A 27,213-nucleotide genomic window follows, 5' to 3' on the forward strand; every position below is an offset into this window, starting at 1 on the left:
GACCCGCTTCATTACAAGACTCCTCCATCTGGTGTGTTTGTAAATGTGGGCCGAAATCTCGGTCCCCGGGCCATCGGGGCAGGCCTTCTGTTGACTGCATGGGAGCCAGGATTTCACTCTTCGGCTGCGCTGCTTTGGGGGGCAAAAGGCCCACAAACCGACCCACCCGTGTCGCTCTTCACGATCCCGGCATGTAGTGGCTGCCCGAGCGGCCAAGGAGAAAGGGACAGACGGGGAAGGGGAGCGTGTCCCGGCAGTGCGACATGGCAATCGCAGCGCAGTATCCCAATAGCCAGGGACCGGGAAACACGCAACTCGCCTCTGATGTAGCTTAGACCGCGGGGAGCCAGTATCCGGGTCTGACAGCGCATCCACACATCCAACACGGTCACCTGCTCTTTATCTCCCGGGGCTGAATCGGGTGTGTGACACTGCTTGTTCAACGGGTGTTGGCTTTCGGCCCCGGTCTGCCTCTGCTCTGCAGGTCAACTTCTCACCGCTCGGGCCCGGGGTCAGTTAAGGAGCAATGTGGTATTTCTGCAGCTACCGCTGCCCACTGCCTCAGCCTCCCCAGGTGGGTGTCACGGCGCTGGTGTGAAATCCCAGCCATGGCTAACAACGGCTGACACCACTCTTCTCCCAGCACGCTCTCACCTGTGCGTTGGGCACGCGTGTCCCAGACTGGGATAAAGGCTGAGGCCCTGGGCTACGCGGCAGCATGGCTGGCAGGGTTGGGGCTGGCAATGTTGTCTCGCGCAGCCGGGAGCCCAGGGCACCCCACGGCCTGGCTCACGAGCGGTCTCCCGTTGTGGGCAGCGGGCACCTGCTCTGCTGGCTGCACTCAGGCACCGACTGGGCATGTGGCAGCAGCTGGTCTCCCTGAGAGCTGGTGAGAGCACGGGCCTTTCACACCAGCGCGGCGGCACCGCTGGCCACCCCCTACCTTGGTCGGGGACGCCGGCCGGCCGTGTCGCCTCTGGGGCGGAGCCATCAGGGAAGGCAGCGGTGGGTTGCGTCGGTCACGGCGGGAGAAGCAGGATCCGCCCCGGGGGAGAGAGCGGTCCCATCCCCGCAGCGGAGGACAGTCGCTTCCCTGGTCCACGTCCCTGGTGCGGCCCGTGGTGGGGCTGTCCTCCCGGCAGAGTCTGTGCTGATTTTAAACCTATTTTATCTTCTGTGTAGATACAAGAAGGAAAAAAATAATAACGACACCAGATCCTCCGAAATGACTTTTTTCCCCTCGAATCTTTTCAAATGCTTTCTCCATGCGATTCCGCTTTTCCGTAAGCTTTTCTGCTTGCTTGGCTTCGAATCAATCTGGGGAATCCTCCTCTCAGAGTTGTCCCCAGGGGGTTTCTTTGGTTTTTTTAATGTAACAAATTAAAAAAGAAAAAAAAAAGAGGGGGGAAAGGAGAGTGGAGACACCAGCACGATGATCTGAGGAGGGGGATCCTGTTGTTGAACTTTAGAAACCAGGACAAAAATGAAATAATCTGTCACATTTACAGTCGGAGACGACATTGCGAAGTGTAACCTTTTCAAACGGATGTTTTAAATATTCATGTCTGAGTGATTGTATTAGAGCAGCAATAAAGACTCTGTAATCTCAAAACGCCAATAAAGCGTCGGAAAAGTGGCTGGTGCCCGGGCTGCGTTCACCGTGCAGGGACAGCGGTGGGACCGTGGCCGGCGTCTGCCCCGGGCAGTCCAGCCCTAAAGAGGAGCTAAAAACCAGGGAGGGGAGGCGGGACCGGCCAGGGCCAGGGCCAGGCGCTCGGGGCAGCCCCCAGGCCGTGACGAGCCTCCAGCCCGCTCCCCTCGCCCCTGTCCCGGCAGGGGAGCGGGGCCGGCCCTCGTGGCAGTCGGGTCCCCCCGCCGGTTCTCGCTCCCTCTGCGCCGAGCGGCAGCCCGGCCGGGGCAGACGGGACCCTCGTGGGCAGCGACTCGGCGGCAGGCCGCGGCCCGGGGGCCCTGGCTGGGGGGTCTGCTGCTCGGCTGCTGCCGGGCCCTCGGCTCGCGTCGCGCTCGGCCTGGCCAGGCCTGACTTCTCCGGGGTTTGACCTGGATCGGCACGGCCATCTACGCCCCGCCGCGCCGCTGCTCTTCCACCGGCGGGGGCGGCGAGCTGCGGCCCGGGGCGGGGGGGAGCGGCCGGCGGGGGGGGGGGCGATGCCCTTCCCGGCTGCGGCCCGGGGCGGGGGGAGCGGCCGGCGGGGGGGAGGCGATGCCCTTCCCGGCTGCGGCCCGGGGCGGGGGGAGCGGCCGGCGGGGGGGGGGCGATGCCCTTCCTGGCTGCGGCCCGGGGCGGGGGCAGCGGCCGCCTCGGCCGGCGCCACCACGCGGCCTCCGCCGGCAGCCAATCGCCGCCAGGGGGCGTGTCGCAGCCAGCCAGCGGGCGCGCGGCCCGCGGCCCCGCCCAGTCCGGCGGCGCGGCCAATGGGCGCCCGGGGGCGGGGCCGCGGGGGCCGCCCCACGTGCGCGGCGCGCGGAGCGCGGAGCGGCGCGGCGGGACCCATGGAGGAGGCGCCCGGGCGGGCCGCGCTCCGCGCCCCGCGCGCCGGCTGCGAGGTGGGCACCCGCGCTCTGCCCGGGACGGTGCCCCCGCGCGGGTTTGCGCAGGGCCGTGGGTGGGGGAGCCGGCCGCGGTTGCAGAAGGGGGGGCGCGCCGAAGCCTTGGGGGGGGGCAGGGTCCCGGCGCAGCCCGGCTGCGCGCCGCTGCCCTAGGCCACCCGCTTAACCCCGGCCGGCCGGCGCAGCAGCCGCCCGACAGCCGCCGGCCGCGCTCGGGGCTCCGGGCTCACGCCGTGGGACCCCTGCGAGCTCGTCGCCCCGGGAGCGGCCGCGGGTGCAGCCCGGCTCCTCGCTCCCGCCCGCGCGTGGCGGTGGGAGTGGGGGGATTCCTTCTTCCCCCGGCGCCAGCCCCCCCTTAACGCGCGCCCGGGCGCGGTGGCCTCGGGCCCCTTCCTGCCGCGGGGGCACGGCTCTCCTGCCCGGGCGCGGCCGCTGGCGGGTCCCCGTGTGGGGGCGGGCCGGGCCGGGGTCTACCTTCCCCCTCCTGCCCCCGTCGCAGCGCGGGCCGCGCCCGCCCAGGCCGCTCGGCGTGTCCGCGCCCGCACTCCGTGCACAGTGGGTTATCTTACAGCGCGTTCAAGCGTCACACAAAACCCGGTGACGTTTCGCTAATAGTCTGCCGCGCAAACGTGCTGCTGTGTGTTAGCACAGCCCAGCGTGCGTTCATTTAGTGCCACAACTTGGAGGCGCTAATTCAACGCACAGGGGGAAAGGCGCGTTCCTGCAGGTGTAGGTGCGCCCGTTGAGTTTAGCCGGGCAGGCTGCACGTGCCACGTAGCGCAGTTCTTCTCAACTCTGAATAATCCTCTGGTTCCCCTCGGCTGCTGTTTGTGATGCCTCGTGTCCTCTAGCGGGTCGCCTGCACGTGCTCGCGCTGCCTTCCCGCGCTCGTTTCTTCAGATCCTTTTGCAAAAGGTTCGTGCCCCGGTTCCTTGATTTGGCCGGCGGTTTCCACGGGGTAGAGACCTACTTGCAGCCTAAGCACCTGTGTTCTGCGGAGGCGAAGCTGTAGCCGCGGGACGCGGCAGCACGGGTGGGGAAGATACCCAGCGGCTGGTGTCAGAGCAGCGGGTGCAAATCTGCCTGACTTCAGACTGGCGCGGCTGCCTGCCTCTCCCTGCTACGACACCTACGCCGCGCCTCGTCGCCGGGGGCCCGGAAACCCGGGGGTGTCTAGGCGCCCGCTGCAGCGTGGCTGGGAACGGAGGGAGTGAAGCCACGGCTCGGACGTGAGGACACCGGGCCTGGCTGTGACCCTTGGTAACGACTGACTCTTGGCGTTTGTCTTGCGTGCCCTCGTACGCTCGTGTCTACTAATACGTTTCGATTTTTTTAAAAAAAGGAAAGGCAAAACCCCCTTTAGTGCTAGGTTTGCTGTCTGCGCGTGCCCTTATGCTGCCTGTCGCCCCTCTGCAGGGTTCCTCGTGGAGCACAGGACTCCAGCCTTAATTTAGGAAAGCATCCCAAGGATTTGTATCTGGCTCTATAGACAGGTGGGTCTTCTCCGACGGTGGAAGTGCGGGCAGGCAGGCATTCACCTGGAAAGCTGCAGCGTCAGATCCCGCCTCGGGTGGCCTTCGTAGTGTGGTTCAGAGCATTGTCGGATGCGTAAAAGAAAGAAAAGTCCCTTTTAAAAAAGCTTTTAAGACTTTTTTCTTTAAAAAATGCCTCTCTCTAAACAGAGCTAGCTACCTCGCAGGGTAAAGCGCCAGGCTCTCGGGGGGATTGGAGCAGCCCGGGACGCCCGCGTGCCACTGTTCGGTGTAGGAGTCGCGGTCTGGAAACGCTGGGTCCTTGTTCGGGGGATAGCAACGCCCAAGCGGCTTTGGGAGCGCGATCAAAATAGCCTTTCCGAGCGGGCGGTGTGTGGTCAGTGGTCTGCACGCGTTCCCTGCCCTGGCCCTGGAGAGGAGCTCCCGTCTGCTTGGGCGATTGCTCCCTGGGGCCCCGGTTTGATACGCTTTCGCGGATGCTGGGACAGCCGAACTGGGAGGTCCGTCCTGGCGCGGCCTCAGCATCCGCTCTCGGCTCTCCTGGCCTCGTCCTCGGGACGTCCCTGGCTGACCGACGGGTTCTGGGTCCTGACAGCCCTCCGCTCGAGCCCGGCCCCTGGGGAAGTTACGCGCCGCTCTGCTCAGCACGCGATACCCTGCCCCCGGGTGCGAAGCGGGCATCCCCGCTGCTCTCCGCCAGGCTGCGCGGTTTGACACGCGCCTCCGTCGGCAGAATCGCGATCGCTCCGGTTCCTCGGGACGTGAAACGGACCCCGGCGTCGCACTAACAAAGGACTCTTTCTGCCGCAGGGTTCGGCGGACTACCCCAGCCTGGAGTTCGAGTATGGAGACGCCGACAGCCGCGCGGCTGAGCTGTCAGGTAAAGAGGCACGCGGAGGGCCGAGGTTTTTGCCGTGCACGAGTTCAGCTTCGCTATTAATAGCTGCCTGCTGGGTAGACGGCGGGGCTGGGGTTGGTGGGAGATGCATATTTAATGTTATCATCCTATATTAATAGAGCGCCGCTCACCCCGGAGGATTGCAGAGTGCTCTGCAAACCACGTGCGGCCGAAGCGACTTCCTCCCCCGCTGAAACAGCCGTTCGCGGGGGGGACGGGAGAGCTGCGAACGGCGCTGCCGGTTTGGGGGGGAGTGAAACGCGTGGGGGCCTTGTAGCCAAGTCGCTGGAGGTATTTGAATGCCCTGATGCCATGCCGGCAGTGGCTTGTGGTGTGCGGGGCCCTCCTCGTCCACCCCTCCTGGCCACCCTGGATTCACTAATCACTGGAGCACGTGCGTGTGCACAAACACGCACACGCACACATGCACGTGGCACCCGTGATGTCTTGAATAGCGCAAGGCGTCTGGGAAGGCTTTGGGCAAGGGAAATCGGCCTCTTCCCCGATCCCCCTCTCTGCTGCGCGCTGGGAGCTCATGCTGTTAACGTAGGTTCGGGCCAGTCTGTGCAGCCGGACCAGGGCTCGGATCTGTGCCGGGGCTCGCGCTGCCGGCCGAGAGCCCAGCTTTCCTCGGTTAGCGCTGCGCGGGCGATGCGTGCTCTGGGCCGCGGCGGAGGGCTGAACCGGGCGCTTCCAGACCCGAGAGCCGGCGCAGCGTCGGTACGCTGGGGTGTTTCTCCAGCTTTCCGAAGCTTTGGCCTGCAGACCAGGAGGATACCGGCGGAGGTTGCTGCGCTGTCGGGCGTGCCTGTACAGCAACAGGCAAGGTGGGCGGTAGGGGCTTGGCCTTCGCCTGCGCCAGCAAGCACAGACCCAGCTCGCGCGGCTGGCTACGTGCTCGGGTCGGTGCTGCCCGAGGGACCCTGTGTCGCTGCGTCCCCCCGCTGCTGATGCCGCTGGTGCCGTCGCCCCTCTGCTTCGCTGGCAGGCTTCCCAGCTCCTTTGCTGAGGCTGCCCTACGGCCGTCAAAGAGCAACAGCTTTTTGGGCTGGGCTGAAAAGTGCCAGGCTTCCTTCCTTCCTCATTCCTGGGCGGCGGCTGCTGCTGCTGCTCGGGGCTTGTCAGAGCTGCGCCCGAGCTGAGCCGCCAGCGGCACGCGTCGCGCCCGGAGCACCCGCGTGTCGCGCCTGCGTTTTGCTCGCTGGCTGGATCGTGGCCCCCGAGCGCCACGTCCGGCTGGCGGGCTCGAGCAGGGAGCCGGGGGGCGCCTGGCGATTAGCAGGAGGAGGGGGGCGGCCGGTCTGGTGGTCGCGAGGTCGCTCCTGCTCGGGAAGCGCTGCGTGTCGTGGGCAGGCCGCCGTAGTCGGATACGCTGGGGCTGGGGAAGTTGAGCGGTAGGTCGTGCCCGCTGTTCCCATTCCTCGTTGCTGTCTCTCCTGGGCACGCGGCAGGAAGCCCTGAGCACGCTCTGAGCTGCGAGCTGCCACGGGGTCGCTATTTCGAGCTCCCCGCGTGCAGGTGCGAGCTGTGCCGGCCGGTGGTACGTGTATATGTGGCGCGTTTTCGTTAAGGAGCTGTGCTTCCGCCGTGGGGGACAGGAGAAGGTCGCTCCCCCTTACTGTCCTCTCCTGGCCCCCAAACACGCAGTTCAGTAAGTCAGGTTTAAATAAGCTCCTTGGAGCTGTCTCCGTGCCAGGCCTGTCTCCATTTCTTTTTCCCCCGTGGTGTTGTCGAGCTATTTAAATGGGTGAGGCACCCAGATCGCTTTTGAAGCTGCGAAATACCAGCCTGCAGCATCACCACGCGATGCAGAAAGAAGATCGGCTCGGGAGGCGCCGGCGCTCGGCTGACGCGAGTCCCCGAGGACGGGGGGAGGAAGGGCTGCCCGGGTACGTGCCAGTGTCGTGGATGATAAATGAAAGCACCTGCCGCCCAGACTTCGTAGTGGGCATGTTTTTAGGGGGACTCGCCAGCCCCGAATCCAGGGACAATGAAATCTGCCAGGAAAGAGTGACACGGCACGTCCCAGAAAGGGAGGCTACGAAGCTTCGCGGCCTCCACCCTCGCCCTGCCGGTCACTTGCCGCCTGCAGCTTGTCCTCGCTCAGGCTGCCAGCTCTTCGGCGCAGGGCTTTCCTCTGCCCTGCGTCAGTCTGGACGAGTCTCGTTCGTGCTGTGCCGGACGGGGCTGGAAGGGGTCCTGGGGGCAGTCCCCTGCCCTCGCAGGCACGGGCGTCGTAGGATCCTTGTGTCAACTGATTGTGCGCTCCCTTGAAACCAGTGAGGTTTGGGGCTCCTCCACCGCTTCTGTGGAGCTTAGCTTAAAAAAGAAAAAAACCCAAAGGAAACGAGAAAACAGTCCCATGCATTTTTCTGCAACCCAAGCATGACTGCCCGGGGCGGGGGCTGGAAAACCTGAGGGCAGAACGGGCTAGAAACGGTGCTGGAAGGAGAAGAGCGGTGACTTGTGCCCTCGCTCTAGCAGTGGTGTTATGCCTTGCCCGCGTAGCTCCCGCGTCGTAGCCTAGCCATCCGTGCAGGCCCAGTTTCATTTGCATTACAATAAACCTTGCAGACTCCGAGCTACTTCAGCCCGCTGGGCTTGTTTCATTTAACCCATGAGTTTGATCTTAAAGCCAGGGGTGCCCATGGGGGAAGGGAAGGAGGCTTTTACATTGAGGAACTGGTTGGGGAATGGGGAAGTCGATGGTTTTCTGCTTTCTCCCCCGGTCCCCGTAACGCTGGGAAAGTGGCCGTGTCTCTGCCTCTCCGTGCAAAGCGAGGTGCGAGGCCCTCGGATGCTGAGCAAAAGCCAATCGCTTGTCTAACGTGGGTGTCCGCGACTGTGTGCCCCGGGAGAATTGGGGTCCTCCCTTTCCTACCCCAGCACCACCGTCCCTCATTAATTGCTCTGCCTGTTTTCCTCTCTCCCCCAGAGCTGTACAGCTACACGGAGGAGCCGGAGTTCGTCACCAACAGGAGGTGCTTTGAAGAGGATTTTCAAACTCAAGGTACGCCGCTTCGGTGCGGGGTACGGCCTCTTGCCGAGACGGGGCCGACCCAGTGACGGACTCGCAAGGGACCTCCCTGCGGGCGAACCGTCTGCCAGGGCGCAGGGGCCGGCTCGTGTGCAGCACGGGCGACAGGATTGGGGTCGAGACCGGGCCGTTGAGGTCGTAGTTCAAAGCGGGAGGGCTTGCCAATATCGACGGCTTATCCTGGCTCCCCTGAGCCTCCCCGACCGTGCCACTCTTTGCGGTGAGGTCTGGAAAACCCTGCCAACCACGGGCAGGCTTCGGGGCCTCACTGATCACCGAGGAAGGATGGTCCAGTTCAGGCTGTCACTTGGGACGTGAGAACTGCATTCAGTTCCCACTTCTCCCCAGACTTCCTGCGTGGCCCTTGGCGTGTCCGCCGCAGCCTCTGTGTTTCATATCCCCATCTGCAAAATGGGGACAGTAGCACCACAGAGAGGTGTGATGTGAATCCTCGCACTGAAGATGCTGGGATGCTTGGATAGATGCCAGTAGGGCAGACCCAATTAAGAGCTTCATAAACTGGCCAGCTTCGCTAATGTTGGGCCCTGGGAGACTTCCAGAAGAAAGTGAACGTTGTGCCAATGCTGAAATGACCGTGGTGGATTCTCCTTCCCTGGACGTTTTTCAATAAAAATTGAATGCTGTTTCTAAAAGAGATGCCGAAGTTCAGAGAGGATTTAATTCAGGGGAGTCCTGCGATTTGTTTTATACAGACTTCAGATTAGACCGGTGTTTCTCAAACCTTTCTGACTCAAGACCCCCCCCTTGCTGGACTGGAGACGCCCCTGGGAAAATGCCAGCTGTTGGCTTGCACTCGCTCCTTGGCTCTGGGAAAATACCAGAGCAATTCTTGTGTTGCAGCAAACACGGGTCACAGCAGATCAGGCTGGTTTTGATGCTGTGGATGCTTATTTGAAATCTCTGGGTTTATCTTATAGTTTCATAGTTTCTAGGGTCAGAAGGGACCTGAGCAGATCATCTAGTCTGACCCCCTGCCACGGCAGGAAAGAGTACTGGGGGTCAAACGACCCCAGCAAGGTGTTCATCTAACCTCCTCTTAAAGCCCCCCAGGGCAGGAGCCTGCACCACTTCTCTGACCGTGAAGTCGCGCCTCCTGATATCTGACCTAAACCTCCCCTCTGCCAGCTTGTGACCGCTATTCCTGGTCATTCCTGGCGGTGCTCGGGGGAACAGGGACTCCCCCAGTGCCTGCTGATCCCCCCTGACTAGTTTGTAACAGGCCACTCGATCCCCCTCAGCCTTCTCTTGTGGAGGCTGAACAGGTTCAGGTCCCGCAGCCTCTCCTCGCAGGGCCTGCCCTGTTGCCCCCTGACCATGCGAGTGGCCTCCTCTGGACCCTCTCCGTGCTGGCCACATCCCTCCTGAAGTGCGGCGCCCAGAGCTGGACGCAGTCCTCCGGCTGCGGCCTGACCAGTGCCACACAGCGGGGGAGGATCACCTCCCTGGACCTGCTCGAGGTGCATCTGTGGGTGCAGGACAAGGTGCGGTCGGCCTTCCTGACCGCGTCCCCACACTGCCGGCCCACGTTCACCTTGGCATCAATGATGACCCCCAGATCCATTTCCGCCTCTGTGCTGACAAGAGGGGAGTTCCCTAACCTGTAGGTATGGTGCCGGTTGTTCCTCCCGAGGTGCAGCACCTTGCACTTGTCTGTGTTGAATCCCATCCTATTCTCATCTGCCCACCCTTGTAACCTGTCTAGGTCTGATCGTAGCCTGTTGCATCCTTCCAGTGTGCCCACGACCCCCCGCATCTTAGTGTCTTGTGAATCATGCATGCACCTAACAGTGCTGACATTGTGCAGCTCGGTTCAAAAGACCTCACTGGACCCTAAAGTGTTGCAGCGCCTTTGCTGAAAATTGCTAGAGGAAATAACCTCACCGGAGCAGTCCGTCCTTATCTGATTGTGGGAATAAACTACCTCTCTACGAGTTCAGTATTTTTTCCTGTGTGGAAGCTCAGCGCACCTTTCATTTAAGGATCTCCTTGTTCTTCAAGGATGACTTCTCATCAGTAACCCCACGGCCTGGGTTGCTGTATCCCCATTTTGCTGATGAATGTGGGGAGATCTGCTGTACAGAGAAAGGCAAGCATGTTTTCCAATCTCAGACACTGTGTCAGGGTAGAGGTGGGAAGAAATCCCTGATGCTCCATCAACTGCCCTAAGCTACTTGACTTTCTTTGCCACCTGCTGCGCTGAGTAGCTGCTAACAGTGACAGGAGGTGCTTTTTCAGCTTTCAGATAGACCTGGAAGTTTGGGCTTTTTTTTTTTTTTTCAAGATAAAAGAGCTGAGTTTTCTGGTGTGTGGGAACATCCGTGTGCCTTGCAGCTGACAACTCAGCCGTCCTGCATCCCTCAGACTACGAGCAAAGTGATGGGATGGCAAGATCAGTGGATGGCAGTCCCCCATGTGTCCCTGTGAGCTGGGTGTGTCAAATAGGAACAGCGTCCTCTGTTTTTCAAGGAGTGTGGTAAACTTGTCTACGGACCAGGATAGGCAGCTGCATCTCCAGCAAAAATGATTGCACTTGACTTCTGTCCTATCTGACACCCTTCCCTGGGATGTCTGAGAGGGCTTTGGACAGCATTAAATGAAAGATTAGGGGACTGATTAATTTGGAGCTGGACTGGTCTCAGTGGTGGCAGGTGACAGGACAAGGAGCAATGGGCTCAAGTTGCAGCAAGGGAGGCTGAGGCTGGATATTAGGGAAAACTCTCTCACTAGGAGGGTGGTGAAACACTGAAACAGGTCACCCAGAGAGGTGGTGGACTCTCCGTCCTTGGAGGTTTCTAAAGCCCAACTAGACGAAGCCCTGGCTGGGATGATGTAGGTGGGGCCTGTCCTGCTTGGAGCAGGGGGTTGGACTAGACGTGACCTCTCAAGGTCCCTTCAACCCTCATTTCCTTTGATCCTGTGAACCTGGATCCAGATTCACTCTGATCTGTTGTTTTCCAGTCCAGGGGAAGAGATGGCCAGACCTGGACACGGCACAGCAGAAGGCCTATGTGATGCGGCTGTTGGATGGGCTGGAGGTGGTGAACAGGGACAAGCGGCTGAAAGTAGCCCGGGCCATTCTTTATTTGGCACAAGGTAACTGCGTGCTCCTGCTAAATCGCTGCACTCGGGGTGTCATTCGCGCTGTCAGCCCTTTGCCGGGCTTTGGAGGAGCTTGTTCACCCCGCTCTGCGGGCCGGCTCTGAAAGCTTGGATGCGTCTCAGGGGTACAGGTTGTAGCCGTGTCAGTCTAAGGACACAGGCAGACCCAGTTCTTTGGGTAAATCTGAGATCTTTTATCAGACCGACTCAAACTCTGGATGTGTCTAAAGGATTCCTGTGCTCCCCATCCTCGGAGCGCAGAGGCAGACCGTGACGCTGAAAGCCACGGCCAGTTCAGGTGCAGGACAGATAATGTATGAGAAATGAATGTCTCGGGTCCAGCTCTGTTACGGTGATGAGACGTTAGGAACCGCTGCCTTAGTCGTTCCTGGCCTGAACCCAGCCTGGGTCAGGATAGACTGAGTTGTGACCCAGAGGCCGTTCAGTGGTTGAAGTACAAGGAGTTCGACACACAGCCTCACCCTGACCCCAGCTGTGCAGGTCCCTCGCTGCCCACGTGGATAGCTCCTCCTGGACTAGTCCCCTACACGTGGCTTCTCCCCTTCCTTAGTTTTGCTCTCTTCATTTTTCATGTCATGCATGGATTCATGTTGTGCATGGACATGCATCATGCCTGGATACTGTCGACCCAATTCCTCCCCCACTTCCCCTTCCCTGGTAGCAGGAGACCCACTCCTATATCTCATATGTGCCTTGGACCAGGGGTTGGCAACCTTTTGACCACATGGGCTCAAGCTTGCAACCCAGCCCCCTTCTGTGGGCCACAGATCTTTGCCCCCCACCCCTGGGAACTCAAGCCGCCCGCACTTACCCTTGCTGCAGATACGCAGCAAGCGGGAGCAGCGGGGAGGTCTGCAGAGGAGGGGGCTGTGGAGGAGCTCGGTGCAACTACCTGCCGCCCGATTTCCCCCATGCTGCCCTGAACTGGGTTGGACTGTCTCAGACTGGACCAGGCCTGTGAGCCTTAAGTTGCTGATCCCTGCCTTAGACTGAGTTGAAACTTGAAGGGTTTTTCTTCCCTGGAGGCTCCCATTCAGGAAAGCTTCTTTGCACGGGCTTCGTCCCGTTGGTTCTTTGGAAAATCCAAATCCTGGGGCTAGAGGGGGATAAAAGGGATCGCGGGTTTGCAGTGCACACCGGCTGGTGTTTGCAAGGTCGGTGCTTACCGAGCCTTGCTGGGGGCAGCTAAGCATTGTAGGGAGGCTGAGACTCGGCTCCACTTCAGTGTTAGGAGGGCAGAAGCTTGCACCGTGCTGCAGCTGGGCTGAAGGCGCCAGGCCTGTCCGTCCGGCTCCGTTCACTAGCACGAGACGCACTTGAAAGCCGGTTTTCTTCTGCCTGTTCGCGCTCGCTGGCCTTTGTGTCCCCCCAGGTGTGTTTGGAGAGTGCAATAATGAGCTGGATGTCCTGCACTGGTCTCGGCACAACAACTTCCTGCTGTACCAAATGGGCATGTTCACGGCCTTCCTGGAGCTGCTGAACATGGAGATCGAGTGAGCAGCTTCGCGTTCCCGGGTCGTGCCCTCCTTTCTATTATAAATGCATCCTGGATGCCCCTGATTGGTTTTAGTGGCTTGGGTAAATGTCCTTATGGGAGCATTGTTGGGGTTTTTTTTTTCCTGGTGTGAAGCTTGTCTTCCCAGCCGGCGCTGTGAAAACCGGCTGGTCCTCTGTAAGAAAAATACCTGCATGCATGTCAGTCTTGCTGTGAACCTTGCAGCTTCTCTGACTGGGAAGGATGAGCAGGGCTTTAACGACCTCTTTCACGGCCTCGTAAATGAGTCCGTGCTCCTGAGCCGGCGGCTGTGCTCAGCGGCATCGAAGAACAGCTTTAAACGTTGTTCTTTCTAGTGTGGATGGGCCCAAAATATTCACTGCCCAGGTGGAGTAGCGGAGTCGCTCTGCATCCTGGGTCCCAGGAGATTGACAGCAAACTCCTCCTTCTCTCTCGTCATTGCAGTAACAGCCAGGCCTGCAGCAGCGCCCTGCGGAAACCGGCCATCTCCTTGGCAGATAGCACGGAGCTCAGGTAACCCGCTCTCACCCTGAGAACGCCGTGCTAGGACCTGCCTGCCCTTTCCTCAGTATTGACCTAACCGACCGAGACTCGTTGGGTCCATTGCCTACAGCCCATCTTCCCTCACCCTTACCCAAAGCAGCAAGGAGGTCACTGGATTTTCTTGCCGTTTTTTCACGCTTTAATATTCTCCAAGCTAAGCTTAACAAATGCTCCAGTGGCAACTGCTGTACCGAGGATAAATGAGGGGCTTTCCAAGCTGGCATAGTCTGGGGGTGTGTTATTGTGGTTGCTTGTTCAGCTCCAGGGAGGGAAGAGAAAGATGCCTCAGATTTTCTCCTGGCCCCTATTCCTTTTCTGGCCATGGAGAGAGAGCGTATCGGCTTCAAGTCCATCGGTGCTTGTGAGAAGGTCGCCTTGGTGTGAGGCATCAGTAAGGTTCAGTGTGGAGAAGTGCATGGTCCTGCACTGAGGAGGGAGCAATCCCGTGCATCGGTGCAGGCTGAGGACCAACTGGCTGGGCAGCAGCTCTGCAGAAAAGGAGCGGGGGGTGACAGTGGGCAAGAAGCTGGATAGATGCAAACGGTGCGACCTTGATGCGAAGAAGGCTAATGACGTCCTGGGCTGCGGTGTAGGAGCGTTGCCAGCAGATCAAGGGCAGTGATTCTTCCCCTCTGTTTGGCACTGGGGAGGGCACATCTGGAGTCCTGTGTCCAGTTTTGGGCCCCCCACTGCAGAAAGGCTGTGGACAAGTTGGAGAGAGTCCAGCAGAAGGCAGTGAAAATGGTTGTGGGGCCTGGGGGACAGGACTGGTGAGGGGGGCTGCGGGAACTGGGCTGGTTGAGCCTGCAGAAGAGAAGACCGGGGGGGATTTGATAGCAGCCGTCACCTCCCTGCAGGGGGGCTGCACAGAGGAGGGAGCTGGGCTGGTCTCAGTGGGGGCAGACGACAGGACAAGGAGCAGTGGGCTCACGTTGCAACAAGGGAGGTTTAGGTTGGATGTTAGGAAAAATTCTCACAGGGAGGGCAGTAAAACACTGGAACAGGTTACCCAGCAAGGCTGCGGGCTCTCCCTCCTTGGAAGCTTTTAAGACCCAGGCTGGGATGATGTAGCTGGGGCTGGTCTTGCTTTGAGCAGGGGGTTGGACCAGATGTGACCTCCCGAGGTCCCTCCCACCGTCATTTTCTGTGTTGCTGCGAATCCTGAAGTCGGGTGGCTGCGACCGGAGGCGGACTTTGGGCGGCCTCACGAACGGTTTTCTCTGCCGCGCTCTCCCCAGAGTGCTGCTCAGCGTCATGTACCTGATGATCGAGAACATCCGCGTGGAGCTGGAGACGGACGCGCCCGAGTGGAAAACCTCCCGAGAGGCATTCAGAACGGAGCTGAGTGAGTCAGTGGATGCCCGTTTTCCCTTTCCCGCATGGTTATTAAGAGACAAGCACGGTCCTGTCTGCCTCGTAACCCACTGCTCTAACGGCCTCGTAGCTGTAGCTATAAAGCCAGAGGTGGCAAACTGCTATACAGTACAGGGACCCCTACTTACTGCGTTAGCCAAAACTTGGTTTGACCTATGACCAAGAGACTTGGGGGGCAGAGCGATTAAAGACAGCAGATCCAAAGACCCTGCTGCCATAAGCAAACCATATGCAGAGGCCCCTCAAGCTGTATAGTTTCATCAGTGAGCATTTGGGAACAAGACAAATTCTTTTTGTCTTAAACTTCTTTGGTTTTTGGTCGTCTCCCACCCCAGGTTTTCCCGTGCACAGCGAAGAACCGTTTGCTCTCCTGCTTTTCACCATGGTGATCAAGTTCTGCAGCGGGCATGCTCCACACTTCCCCATGAAGAAAGTCCTGCTCTTGCTTTGGAAGGTGCTGCTGGTGAGTGCCGTCCTTTCTCTTTCCAAGACTCGGATACACTGAGGAAGGTCGTATCCTGGGACGATGCCACGTGGGCTCTCTTTGCCGTTTAATCCGACTTTGTAGAGGTCCCAGTGTTGAAGGCCCATCACCAAAGTATCACTGTGACATATTTTATAGTGCTTTTTTTCTTTTTTAACTCTGTCATTAAGAGGGGAGTAATCCTGCACTGGCCAGGAGGGTATAGTGGGAGATACCTGATTCGTCCCGTGTCCTGGTTTTGGTTACTTTGACAACTGGCCTTTGCCACACACGAGGTTGTGAGAGAGAAGAATCGGTGTAGGATGAATACAGGGTGTTACGAATTACGGTTTTAAAGTTATGTGCAGTTCGCTGTAGGCTGGGGCAATAATTACACACAGCAAGTGTTTAAAATTAAATACAGAATCTTTATTCGCTCGAGCGAGGTGCCTCTTTGAGAGAGAGACCCCGCTTACTAGTTATAATACTATTTTATACTTTGTCGGGATGTCAGCGTTAGTTCGTGATTAGCTCGTGCTCGTAAAAATACTTAATCATCTATTAACTAAATCACTATTTTGTCTAATCAAGCAGCACTGTGCGCGTGAACACCAAAGGTTAACTCTTCTGAATTACATGCCCCCTATATTTTGTCTCAAGATGTTTCTTTATTTAACAAAAACAAATCACGCCCGACTTTCAAGGTTCTCCTGTTGACGAGACTCCTCTGTTGACTGGATTCAGCTAGCTTCGTATTTTATCAGTAACCCTCACACAGTACCCTTCTTCCTCCCAGCCGTCTCGTAAGTGCTGTGTCCGCTTTTATGAAACGGAGGCAAAAGGACAAAGAAATGGCCTCACTTTTAGCATTACAAAGCCTTGCTTTAACCCTACAAGATTCATATACAACAAGGGTGAGCAGCAGGTTGTTTGGGGACGTATAAAGAAATCTAGACAGAATTAATGAATAAAGGGGAGGCTTCATCCAGCCACTGGCACTTCCACCTGTCCCCCCTGCCCATCACCTAAGTGGAGAGCGCAGCCTGTCAGGGGGTCGCCACTGGTAGCTACACACATCTGTTTGGTCTTTTCCAGTTCGGTGGTCTCTGTTTTAAATTTCTGCCGAGGCTTTCGGGGAAAAATAATGGTTTGCTTCACTTCTTTCTTCTTTCTCTTTTGTGACTCGCTTGCTGGGCTGCAGTTCACCCTGGGTGGATTTGAAGCTCTCCAGGTGATGAAGATGAAGAAGCGGGAGGACCTGGGCTTGCCCCCTCTGCCAGAGGACAGCATCCAAGTGATGCGCAGCATGCGGGCTGCCTCGCCTCCTGCCTGCTCCATCGAACTCATCGAACAGCAGCAGCAGAAGCGTAGCCACCGGAGCAGGCGGGTAAGAACCTCTTGGGACCTGGCGCGTGATGGTCCTGTGCAACATCCGTCCTACTGGGGTATCTGCATGTTGAGTAGCACCCTTTCCCGCCCCAGGTAGAGGGGTAAATGGCAGTCACCTGTATCCTGGAATTGTCTTGTTTGATTTCTTACTAAGGAAACATCCCAAACTTCAAGTCACTCTGGGAGAGAGAGCACTGGGCATAGAGTAAGCTTTGGGCCAGAAAACTGGTCTTCAGCCGTTGGTCTGGTAGGGCTGTGTGATCAGAGGATCCAAAGTTTGTATCTCGCTATGGGACCGATGCTGACCAAAGCCAAAAAAGTCAGACTCTGAAGAAAGAAAATATCTCCCATCTCCTGAATAGGAGCAAGCTCAGAACCCAAGGGGTTCCCCTTTATAAATGTAGGGAGGATGCTTTTTGTCCAAGCCCAGATGCCAACTAAAGTGATGGGTCAAAATCCTGGAAGGAAGTGCTTGGATAGGAAACACTTCCAGGTTCAGGAAGTGATCTGGACTGTTTGTTTCTCCTCTGTTTCCACATATTGCAGCCCCTCATGAAACAAGACAGCTTGGACATCTACAACGAGAGGGACCCATTCAAGAATGATGAGGCTGGAGTGGATGAAGAAGAAAACGATGATGTGGAGAGTGGGATCGAGGGCGAGCTGGACCTGATGGAGCGGGATGCGATCATCCAGGCTTTGCCAGCTCAGCGCCCACCCATTGAGCGGGTGTGTTTCCCCAAAGGACTTCCATGGGCACCCAAAGTCAGGTATATCCGGATGGTTTCTTTGTCACCTTCCCCTGCCCCAGCAATCTTGATATTGAAACCAGTTATGGGTTGAATGTCAGCCAGGTACAGGTTGAACTAGAGAGAACCCATTCCTTTTCTCCACTTGGTGTCTCTTGCACCAGCTGTGACTGTGCTCTTCCCCTGACCTCACCAGCCAGGTTCGGCCAAGCTGGATGTATAACTGGATAGGAGTTGGAGAAAGTAGTGTTGTCTGCGTATGGTGTCCCATGCCCAAGAACCTTTGGGAGAAAAGGAAGAGAAGCTTTGTCATTAGCACTGATGATGGAGAGCTGGGCATGTCCTTGACTGTGATCTTGGGAAACCGGTTGTAAGAGCTGTTTAATTAAATTCTCAACCATTTATTTAACGAGTCTCTTGCCTATTCAGTTGATGACCATTGTTCAGTGGTACTGCTGTGATCCAAAAGCTGGAAGAACCTCAACTGAGGTGCCTCTTTCCAAGAGTAATGCTAAAACCAGATACGGAGGGCTGTTATTACATGCAGCCGCTGAAGTGCTGGCCTGGCTGAATGTCATTGTGCATTTTAACATTGGTTTCAGTGAGGCCAGCGTTTGATCCAAGTGACTTTAAAATGGTGGGGCACGTGCACTTCCCCGGTTTGGAAGCAATGCAAGGGCTAAGCTGTTTAGCCGGACTAGCTGAGCTTCTGTCTCAAGTCTGTTAACTGCATTTTGGGTTAAACGCAGGCAGGAGCCTGTTTCTAAAATGGGACTTAAACGTCTGTTTCTGCCTAAGCCACATATTCTCCCAACTTTCAAGTCAAATAGTGATCATTTTGCCAGGGAAAGAAGGGGAAAATATGGAAATTCAAGTGGGTTCTTTCTGCCCCTTGCAACCGGACCTCCTACTCAGGATTACTCTAGTGGCACCAAGATCCGAGCTGTCAGACAGCAGCAGTGGACACCTCTGCTGTCTCCCGTAGCTGCGTAGCCATTTCAGGGCTAATGGAGCGAGGTTGTGTGTCCTTTTCAAGGACACTGCAGGGAGCTGATAGATAGTAAAAAAAAACAAAACAAAAAAAACCCCATGAATTGTACAAACTCACTCTACAGATAAGACAGATCTATGCTTTGAATTATTCTGGAGGGTTACAATAAATCCAGATCATTTTGTTTGCATTGTTTCTGAAGCAATGCAGACTCTCTAGCTGTCAGACACCCTCGGAGTGGTACGGGAGAGGCAGACGGTGCATGCTGAGTCCACGTTGTCCAGTTTCTAAGCAATCTGGATCCTGATGGGATGGTTCTGACGTGCATTTTGTTTTTCCCCTCTCCTCTTTGCCGGTCTATCAGACAGAAGGACATTGAGCATTTCCTGGAAGCAAGCAGGCACAAGTTCATTGGATTTACACTGGGGCAGTAAGTATTGTGGGTTGGAGAAAACAGAGCTGGTTTACGAACAAATCCTGTCTTAATTCTTGCCACTGAACCAACACCTGGCTGCTGGGAGCTGCTAGTGCTGCGGCATCAGTGTTCTCGAGTCAGCCGGTCGAGTGCGTGCTTAGGAGAGCATCTAAGAGATCCCAGTTAGTGTCAGGATGTCATTGTACCCGGCATTTCAGAGGTGTGGGCTAAGAGGCAGATCATGCTCCAAACACCTCACAGTCTAATAGAAGAAATAGAGCACGTGGGATAAACTGACATCTGGTGTAAGCCAGAGGTCTTCATGAGGACTGGTAAGCGTCTTGGTATTCTGCAGATTTGTGGGGCGCTTTTGTTTCTCTTTCTCTTAATGAGGGAATGGAGGGAATATGGGAAGAGTCGCGGAGGACGGACGGGTGGGGAGGTGGCAGAGCAGTGCAAAGGAAGGAGAAACACAGCAGAAGGGTTGACTTGCTATCTGGACTGGGTCCATGGTCTTAAATCGTAGACAGTGAGGGTAGGAAGGGAGCTCAGGAAGTAGCATCTAGTCCAACCCCTGCTCCAAGCAGGACCAGCCCCAACCAGATCCTCCCAGCCACAGCCTTGTCTAGTTGGGCCTTAGAAACCCACCACCTCTCTGGGTAACCTCTTCCAATCCTTTATGCCTCCCCTAGTTTTCCTTTATATCTAACCTCAACTTCCCTTGTTGCAACGTGAGCCCATTGCTCCTTACCCCCACCAAGGCCAGCCCAGCTCCATCCTCTTTGCAGCCCCCCTGCAGGGAGGTGAAGGCGGCTATTCAATCCCCCTCGGTCTTCTCTTCTCCACACTAAATAAGCCCAGTTCCCTCAGCCTCCCGCACCAGTCCTGTGCTCCAGCCCCTGGACCATTTTTGCTAATTGTTGTCAACCCCCAAGGTAGGGGAGAGCACCACCTCCGTTGGAGCCCACTCCAGAGCCTGGCAACCCTCGCCATGTTGCTAAGCTGTATCTTCTGGTCCTGAATGGCATGAAATACTTTTACGTAATAACTAGATGTCATATGAAGAAATGCAGACGGGTCAGCGACGTAGCCCACCCGGGTCAGGAATGAACCAGTGGAGCTCTGTGGAGTAGAGCTGGCGACTGCCCTTCCTTTTCCCCTTGTCTGAGTTGCTGTTATCTTGTGTCTCAGTAACACAGGACAGAATTTCAGCCTGCATTTAGCTATGTTCACACATTTAAACATCTCCTCTTGTTGAGGTCCCAACACATCCGGATTTTGCTCACCTGACAAGTTCCTTTCTTGGTTTTACTCTGAAGGGAAACATGTTTAAATCTACATTTTCTCACCAAGTTTGTACTTCTCATCTTTCTTTCCCTCCTTCAGGGACACAGAAACCCTAATTGGGTTACCACGGCCCATCCATGAAAGCGTGAAGACTTTAAAGCAGGTAATACAATGGCTCTTCACCTTCAGCCTTTTTGACCCAGCCTGTGGGACGGGAAGCTGCTTGAATATCTTGCACTGTTATAACTTTTCCCATTTAGTAAGTTCAGCAATACTGAGATGCCAGCCATCTTTTGGGGTGAGAACTGGTGCACAGTTCCGTCCCAACTGGATACAGCGCCCTTCATCTATCCCCCTTATCTTGTGTGGAGCGCTCCAGAGGTGTCTGCACTTCAACGTTAACTGAAATGATTTTTGACCGTGCAGTGGGGGATGTACTTCAAGGTTATAGGAGTTTCCAAAAGCAGGGGTGGAGTCTCTCAGCTGTGAGGACCTCTCCTGGCATCGCCTGTAAATCTAACCCAAATATCTCTGCTCCGGTTGGGAAGGCGAGGGGGATCAGCATTCTTCATTGCACATGGTGTCTCTTCTGTTTCAGTCATAGTGTTACTCTGCTTCTGTTCATGTCTTTTGCCAGCATAAATATGTCTCCATCTCGGATATACAAATCAAGAATGAAGAAGAGCTAGAGAAGTGTCCCATGTCTTTGGTAAGAAACCACCGCTCTCCTTCTTTGCTGCATGGATAAATGGATGGGTTTCTAAGGATTGTGTTACTGTTGCTTAACCTCCTTACCATGGCGTGAATGTGCTGCATGTGTCCATACCAGGATTGATTGGAGGTGACATGAGTCTAGAAAGCGGGGCTTCCTTTGGGACCCTGGCAGGGGCCTCAGGGCCAGGGCAGATTTGCCTGTTATAGGATTGAGAACAACCACTCTCCTCTTGGAAACAGTTGACCATTTCGATATAAGGATATAACGTGCAACAGCTACAGGTGCCAAGATGCAGTGCCTAAGTGACCTGGCTACTCAAGATGGTGCATTGTCAGCTGAAGCCCACAGTTGGTGCAGGCTGTATTTTTGTATGAAAGATGACAGCTGCATCATCGACTCTGCCAATTTTCCTTTGATTCTCAGGACGTACTTTGGCTATCCAGGTTTTAAGGCAAAAACCTGCTCAGAATTTGTCCCCAATCATACTTGCCAGAGCAGGCATACTGATAAGCCAGGCAGCATCCTGATAGAAGTGTGGAGAATGGCTTCAGTTTTCGCGCTTCCCTGAAGTGGACTTTGTGCCTGTCCAGCATATCTTGGTGGTTTGGTTGAATTGCAGCCTTTTCCCCCTCCTTGTACCCAATGTCTGTCTCATTCCAGGGGGAGGAGGAGGTTCAGGAGACCGCTTGTGAGATCCTGTATCGGGCGATGTTATACAATCTTCCCCAGTATATGGTAAGGCTGTATTTTTTTCCAGAAGTGCATGAGTCAGGAGCTCACTGCCTAGAAAATTAGCAATGAAAGGGACCTCAGGAGGTCACATCTAGTCCAACCCCTGCTCCAAGCAGGACCAGCCCCAACTACATCATCCCAGACAAGGCTGTCTAGCCAGGTCTTAAACCTCCAAGGATGGAGACTCCAACACCTCTCTAGGTAACCTGTTCCAGTGTTTCACCACCCTCCTAGTGAGAAAATTCTTCCTAATATCCAACCTGAACTTCCCTTGCTGCAACTGGAGCCCCTTGTTCCTTGTCCTGTCATCTGCCTCCACTGAGACCAGTCCAGCTCCATCCTCTTTGCAACCCCCCTGCAGGGAGCTGAAGGCTGCTAGCAAATCCCCCCTCAATCTTCTCTTCTCCAGTCTGAATAAGCCCAGTTCCTACAACTTCTCCTTGTAAGTAGGACTGAGAGCCCTGGAGTTTATTTAGGAGATTGTCACATCAGGCATCCTTCTAAATATGCTTCAGCTCTGACCTAGAGGGGCCACCTCTGAGGGTAAAAAGGAGTATGGAGCCATTCAGCTCCTATCTTCTCTGTTGAGGCTACCATAGGGCCACCAGGATTGTGGTTTGTGAGAAGGACAACTAATCATGCCAGGAAATGGGCTTTAATGCACTGAGCTCTAATGTGCCTTCATATGGGCTGCAGTCTGGTAGCCACGTCGGGCTGAGTCCGAACAGGGAGCCTTTCTGTGAAAGGGTCTGCAAGCCATTGGCAGTTCCCAGAATCATGCTGCCTTCCTTGCAGGGGAGCGACGTAGAGGTCTACTGCCGCTCCATTGGTTTCATAAGAAATGGAGCTTGTGTCCTGCGGTATTAGCAGTATCTGAGCTCTTCAGGCTGCAGGTCCATCTGGTCAGCTAAAAGGGACCCTCTTGCTCCTCTTGAGTTGTTGCACAGTGAAATTTCTGTCCCTCTATAGATCGCTTTGCTGAAGATCCTCCTGGCTGCGGCTCCCACCTCCAAAGCCAAGACTGACTCTATCAATATCCTGGCAGACGTGTTGCCCGAGGAGATGCCGTAAGTGCATGAGGGGGAGGCAGCTGTTTCAGCAGCAGTGGTAGGTGACGGTAGTGATCTGGGGCTTAGAGACGGGCAGAGATTTCCAGTTTTTGAGACCAGGCAGGGCCTACACGTGAGAGAGGAGTTACTGTCTTCATGGAAGTGTTTGCTTTTTCTCTGGACCTTCAACCTTTTCAGCACTCAGGCTGTGCCACATCTGCCTTTGTGCCCTATTAACTTGAATGGCCATGTTACACTATGACAGGAAGAAGCAGCCCGTGCTAATTCACCTGTCCCGAGTCGGAAAGGAAGTGTCTTGTGGCTAGAATACAGCACAAGAGAAAAGACTGCTCGTGGCCAGATGTCAAAATGAACCAGTAAGCAAAAGGAAGAAAGCTTGTTATTATTCAACAGGCATTTTTCCCGTCTCTTAAGAGTCCCTTTCATTGCAATTTAACTCCCACAGCAAACTGCTGAAACGCTCTTCAGACAGGGCATTCAGTCTCTTCTATAGTCCGCTTTAGTGGTGCTGATCTGTATGTGGAAGCAGGAGTCCGTGACTATCAGCGAAAGCAGCCTTTCTGTAGAAAGAGTGAGTTCAGGAAAACCATAAATATGACACTCCAGCCCACTGCTGCTACTCGTACATGGTTTTCTCCCATTCCATCCTCTTTTTCTTCCAAACCAGAATTACAGTTCTTCAGAGCATGAAATTGGGGATTGATGTGAACAGACACAAAGAGATCATTGTGAAGAGCATTTCAGCCTTGCTGCTGCTGCTGTTGAAACATTTCAAACTGAACCACATCTACCAGGTGGGTTTTCTCCAACGCTAAGCGTATGACAAATATAGATTCATTCTGGTTAGTCTCTCTTGAGAAACCTCCTCTTAGCACTGTTCCCCTGTGAACAGCTGCTGGCTGGTTTTTGACAGAGATGAGTTTTAGCCCCAAGGTATAACTTCATTAGTGGTACGGCACTGGATAAGGAAGCTATCGATGTCTTGGACTGTGTTTTTTCTGGGGTCACTTCCACAAGGCAATACCTCCAATCTCATTACAAACCTCAGTGTGAATATTTCATGTTGAATCCCTGTATAACCAGCCTGAAGAGATGGCATCTCTGCCAGAAATGGGAAAGGGATAGGAGGCTAGACAGACCCCTCTTAGGCTTTGTCTACACTACAGTTACACTGGGGAGAACTAGTTACAACAGTCCTAACTACGTTTTAGCTTTGTTTGGCTTTGTGTATAAATTGGGCCAAAATGTGTCGTAACCATGTTAAAAGGTTCCCTTATTACCAATGCTGTTTAAATATTCGATTGGGCTGTAGCCTGGCCCCGTACTGAAGCACTCTGCATACCAGATGTTTATTGGTTTCCTTCTTTAGAAAGCTTCCCACATGCACAGCTCCAGCGTCTAGCCTGCGGCACAGTCCACCCTGTTTTATTACGAACATTAATGTGCTGCATCTTATGATCTGGCTCCTCTCTACAGCGAGTCCCTTGTGCCCCCTTACTGTGTTGCTGCTTGTTCCCCTCTCTCATCCTGGCACAGAAGGTCATGTCCTCATTTGTCTGTCTTCACTGTGCTGTGAGACTGCATGTTATTGGGCCATCACAGAAACAGGATCTAAGGGGCTCCTGGGTTCAGAGCTTGCATTTTGTTTAGCCGTAGAGGAGTCACTCAATTGCCTTTTGCATCATCCACATCTGGAAAGCCAGGACATCTCTGCAAACCAGAGCAGAAACCTCCACAGCAATTAAATGCACTTAAAACTAAAAGGTCCAGAGTTTTGTCCTGGATCTAGGTTAAAGAACCCATTAAGGTTTGTTTAAATGCAGCGTCCAGTACCTGAGATCAGATTGAGCCACAAGTGTGACTGATGAGCCAGATACGAGGCAAGGGCTTTGTAGAGTGCAACAGACTGCTGCAGCGTTTGGGCCACAAAGGTGGTACGAGAGCCGGGCCACTGTAAAGGGACTATCCCTTGGCCCTGGATATCTTCACTCTGCTTGTGACTGATCAGCAAACAGTAGATCAATCACATGTGAGAAATGAGTCTGTTCGGGTTTCCAGTGTGCTCAGCCTGCTAGCTGATGGCCAGACGGTAGATGGGACATGGTCTTTTTGAGGGGATTCTCCCAGCCAACCCCCTTTTGCTTCTCCCTCCAGTTAATGTGGCGGAGGCTGCAAAAGAGACCAGCAGTTCTGCTAGATGAGTAAAAGGGAGCATCCCTTGGTTAAGTCTGCAAGGATCCCGTGGAGTTTCCTTCAGCTGTTGGTCACTCCGCGTTCTTGCATTGTGTTTTTCCCCAGGGCTACCCCTGCCCTCTACCGTCAAGGCTGGGGCAGGAGTCTGAAGGCCCTAGCTCTGCTTTGGGCTCTGCTGACTTGCTGTATGACCCTGGAATAAGTCCTTTGTGTCTTGCGTGTCCTTCTCTGAGAAACGGAGTCGTCGGGGGAGACCGAGATACAGACAGGGATGAATACAGCAATGCTTATAAAGCTCTTTAGGATGCTAGCTCCTGGTATCTGAACACCCGAGTAGTCGTGGCACTTGAAATAGTTTCTAGGGTCGGAAGGGACCTGAGCAGATCATCTAGTCCAACCCCCTGCCATGGCACGAAAGAGTACTGGGGTCAAACGACCCCAGCAAGGTGTACATCTTACCTCCTCTTAAACACCCCCAGGGTAGGAGCCGGCACCACTTCTCTTGGAAATTGGTTCCAGACCCTAGCTGCCCTGACCGTGAAGTCACGCCTCCTGATGTCTAGCCTAAACCTCCCCTCTGCCAGCTTGTGACCGTTATTCCTGGTCACTCCTGGCGGTGCTCGGGGGAACAGGGACTCCCCCAGTGCCTGCTGGTCCCCCCTGACTAGTTTATAACAGGCCACAAGATCCCCCTCAGCCTTCTCTTGTGGAGGCTGAACAGGTTCAGGTCCCATAGCCTCTCCTCGTAGGGCCTGCCCTGCTGCCCCCGATCATGCGGGTGGCCTCCTCTGGGCCCTCTCCATGCTGTCCACATCCCTCCTGAAGTGCACCGCCCAGAACTGGACGCAGTACTCCAGCTGCGGCCTGACCAGTGCCGCATAGAGGGGGAGGATCACCTCCCTGGCCCTGCTCGAGATGCATCTGTGGATGCAGGACAAGGTGCGGTCGGCCTTCCTGACCGCGTCCCCACACTGCCGGCCCATGTTCATCTTGGAGTCAACGATGACCCCCAGATCCCTTTCCGCCTCCGTGCTGACAAGAGGGGAGTTCCCCAGCCTGTAGGTATGGTGCCGGTTGTTCCTCCCGAGGTGCAGCACCTTGCACTTGTCTGTGTTGAAACCCATCCTATTCTCATCTGCCCACCCCTGTAACCTGTCTAGGTCTGATTGTAGCCTGTTGCATCCTTCCAGTGTGCCCACATCCCCCCACATCTTAGTGTCATCAGCAAATGCTAAGGTTGAGATGGGCTAAGCATTCTTTGCGTATAAATCGCCACTTCCCCAAATTAGCAGTAACTTAGCACTGAAAGCGGGTTTAAAAGAAATAAAAGGTTATTTCTTCGATAAATTGTGGGTTAGAAGATGACAGAGCTGGGATAAGCAGAGGAATGCCTCTTTTTGTTATATTTGGTACAACAGAGCTTTGTTGTATTCTTTACAAGCTACATTTCTGGGACACTGAAGGTTATGTTTTAACAGGGAGAGAGAAATGCAAAAGCAGGTACAAAAGAAATATTACTATGTTTCTCAGTAAAGGGCTGGAGCTAGCGCTTCACAGAAAGAAAAAAAATAAGGTATTGCAAAGGACTGGCACAACAGATGAGGTGGCATTTTACCCCACAGTTACAGGGATTACTGGTAAAGGGCAAAATGGGAAGCATAGGAGAAGAGGTCTGTGAGACCAGCTGGAGCGTCTGCTGTAAAACCCAGGAAACCTTTGTGTTCAGTTTTTTCCCTCCCGTTAATGCCATGTGTTCACCTCTTTCTTTCAGTTTGAGTATGTGTCCCAGCACTTGGTGTTTGCCAACTGCATCCCATTGATCCTGAAGTTCTTCAACCAGAATATCATGTCGTATATCACTGCCAAAAACAGGTATAGCCCGTTTTATAGCGGTGCCTTTTCCTCCGGGGACGTTGGCAAGTTACAGCTTCGTACGAAGAGAACGCAGCGTGAGGGCGGTGAAACAGCTGTAAGGGGTTATGTTCTAGGTTGGATGAAGCATTAAATGATCTGCCAGAGGGAAACAATCCGGTGCTGGCTAGAGTGATCTCCTGGGCCTCTCTTACCTTCTGAACCTATTGTTCATCTCTCCTGCCTCTGACCGCTTGGTTTTAAATACCTGCAAGAACATTTCTACACTTTTGCTGGCTGACCAGGGTCTTTAAGTAGGAAGACTTTTATGCTGCTTTGTGCCTTGAGACACTGAGCTCGTTAGTTAAATCCCTGTACACCACATCTGGACATGCACATGATACAGCATGGGGAATAAAAGGTTAAGGCTACATATGCATATGATATGATCCTTCTGCAAAAGCCCGAATCTCAACTTCTAAACTCACCTGCTAGCACCTGGAAACAGGAGACGGTAGTTTCGTTTTATTATAAGCACACCTAAAGGGCAGTGACATGCACAATATTTATGGCAGAATGGTAGGCAATATTTTTCTCTTGGGGACCCCAAGAGAAGGGTCAGGACAGGATTTTTTATTGCTCTTCAGTTGGTTATATGAGCTAGCTTCTTGCGCTGTTTGTGGATAGATATGAAATGAAAAGAAATAGGTTAATGTTCTTCTCTCTGCTGAGAGAGCTGAAGATGGAAAGCCACTGTCTGCACAGAACTGACTAATTAAAGACTG

The 27,213-nt window shown here is 54.9% G+C and overlaps 1 protein-coding gene across 4 annotated transcripts in view; it reads left to right on the forward strand.

Annotated features, from left to right (window-relative positions):
* The first annotated feature begins 2,420 nt into the window (after positions 1 to 2,420).
* The window catches only part of STRIP2 (striatin interacting protein 2), a 41,395-nt gene continuing 16,602 nt past the window's right edge, over positions 2,421 to 27,213 (forward strand). Inside the window, exons 1-18 of one of the 4 annotated variants that reach the window (XM_090041487.1) lie at positions 2,502 to 2,568; positions 3,988 to 4,064; positions 4,875 to 4,944; positions 7,898 to 7,972; positions 10,979 to 11,113; positions 12,513 to 12,633; positions 13,101 to 13,169; positions 14,438 to 14,544; positions 14,909 to 15,036; positions 16,238 to 16,423; positions 16,972 to 17,195; positions 18,530 to 18,595; positions 19,967 to 20,030; positions 20,505 to 20,576; positions 21,243 to 21,317; positions 22,284 to 22,381; positions 23,052 to 23,178; positions 26,349 to 26,449. In XM_090041487.1, coding sequence (XP_089897613.1) covers positions 11,032 to 11,113; positions 12,513 to 12,633; positions 13,101 to 13,169; positions 14,438 to 14,544; positions 14,909 to 15,036; positions 16,238 to 16,423; positions 16,972 to 17,195; positions 18,530 to 18,595; positions 19,967 to 20,030; positions 20,505 to 20,576; positions 21,243 to 21,317; positions 22,284 to 22,381; positions 23,052 to 23,178; positions 26,349 to 26,449 — 1,520 coding nt within the window. In that variant the 5' untranslated portion in view covers positions 2,502 to 2,568; positions 3,988 to 4,064; positions 4,875 to 4,944; positions 7,898 to 7,972; positions 10,979 to 11,031. Of the gene's footprint in view, positions 2,569 to 2,694; positions 3,832 to 3,987; positions 4,065 to 4,874; positions 4,945 to 7,771; positions 7,791 to 7,897; positions 7,973 to 10,978; positions 11,114 to 12,512; positions 12,634 to 13,100; positions 13,170 to 14,437; positions 14,545 to 14,908; positions 15,037 to 16,237; positions 16,424 to 16,971; positions 17,196 to 18,529; positions 18,596 to 19,966; positions 20,031 to 20,504; positions 20,577 to 21,242; positions 21,318 to 22,283; positions 22,382 to 23,051; positions 23,179 to 26,348; positions 26,450 to 27,213 lie in introns of those variants that run through there. The other 3 variants (XM_090041488.1, XM_090041486.1, XM_090041489.1) reach the window with 3 other exon arrangements.

This window comes from Crocodylus siamensis, chromosome 4 (assembly GCF_052110815.1).
Source record: "Crocodylus siamensis isolate JL-2025a chromosome 4, ASM5211081v1, whole genome shotgun sequence".
In the NCBI taxonomy this organism is placed as follows: Eukaryota; Metazoa; Chordata; order Crocodylia; family Crocodylidae; genus Crocodylus; species Crocodylus siamensis.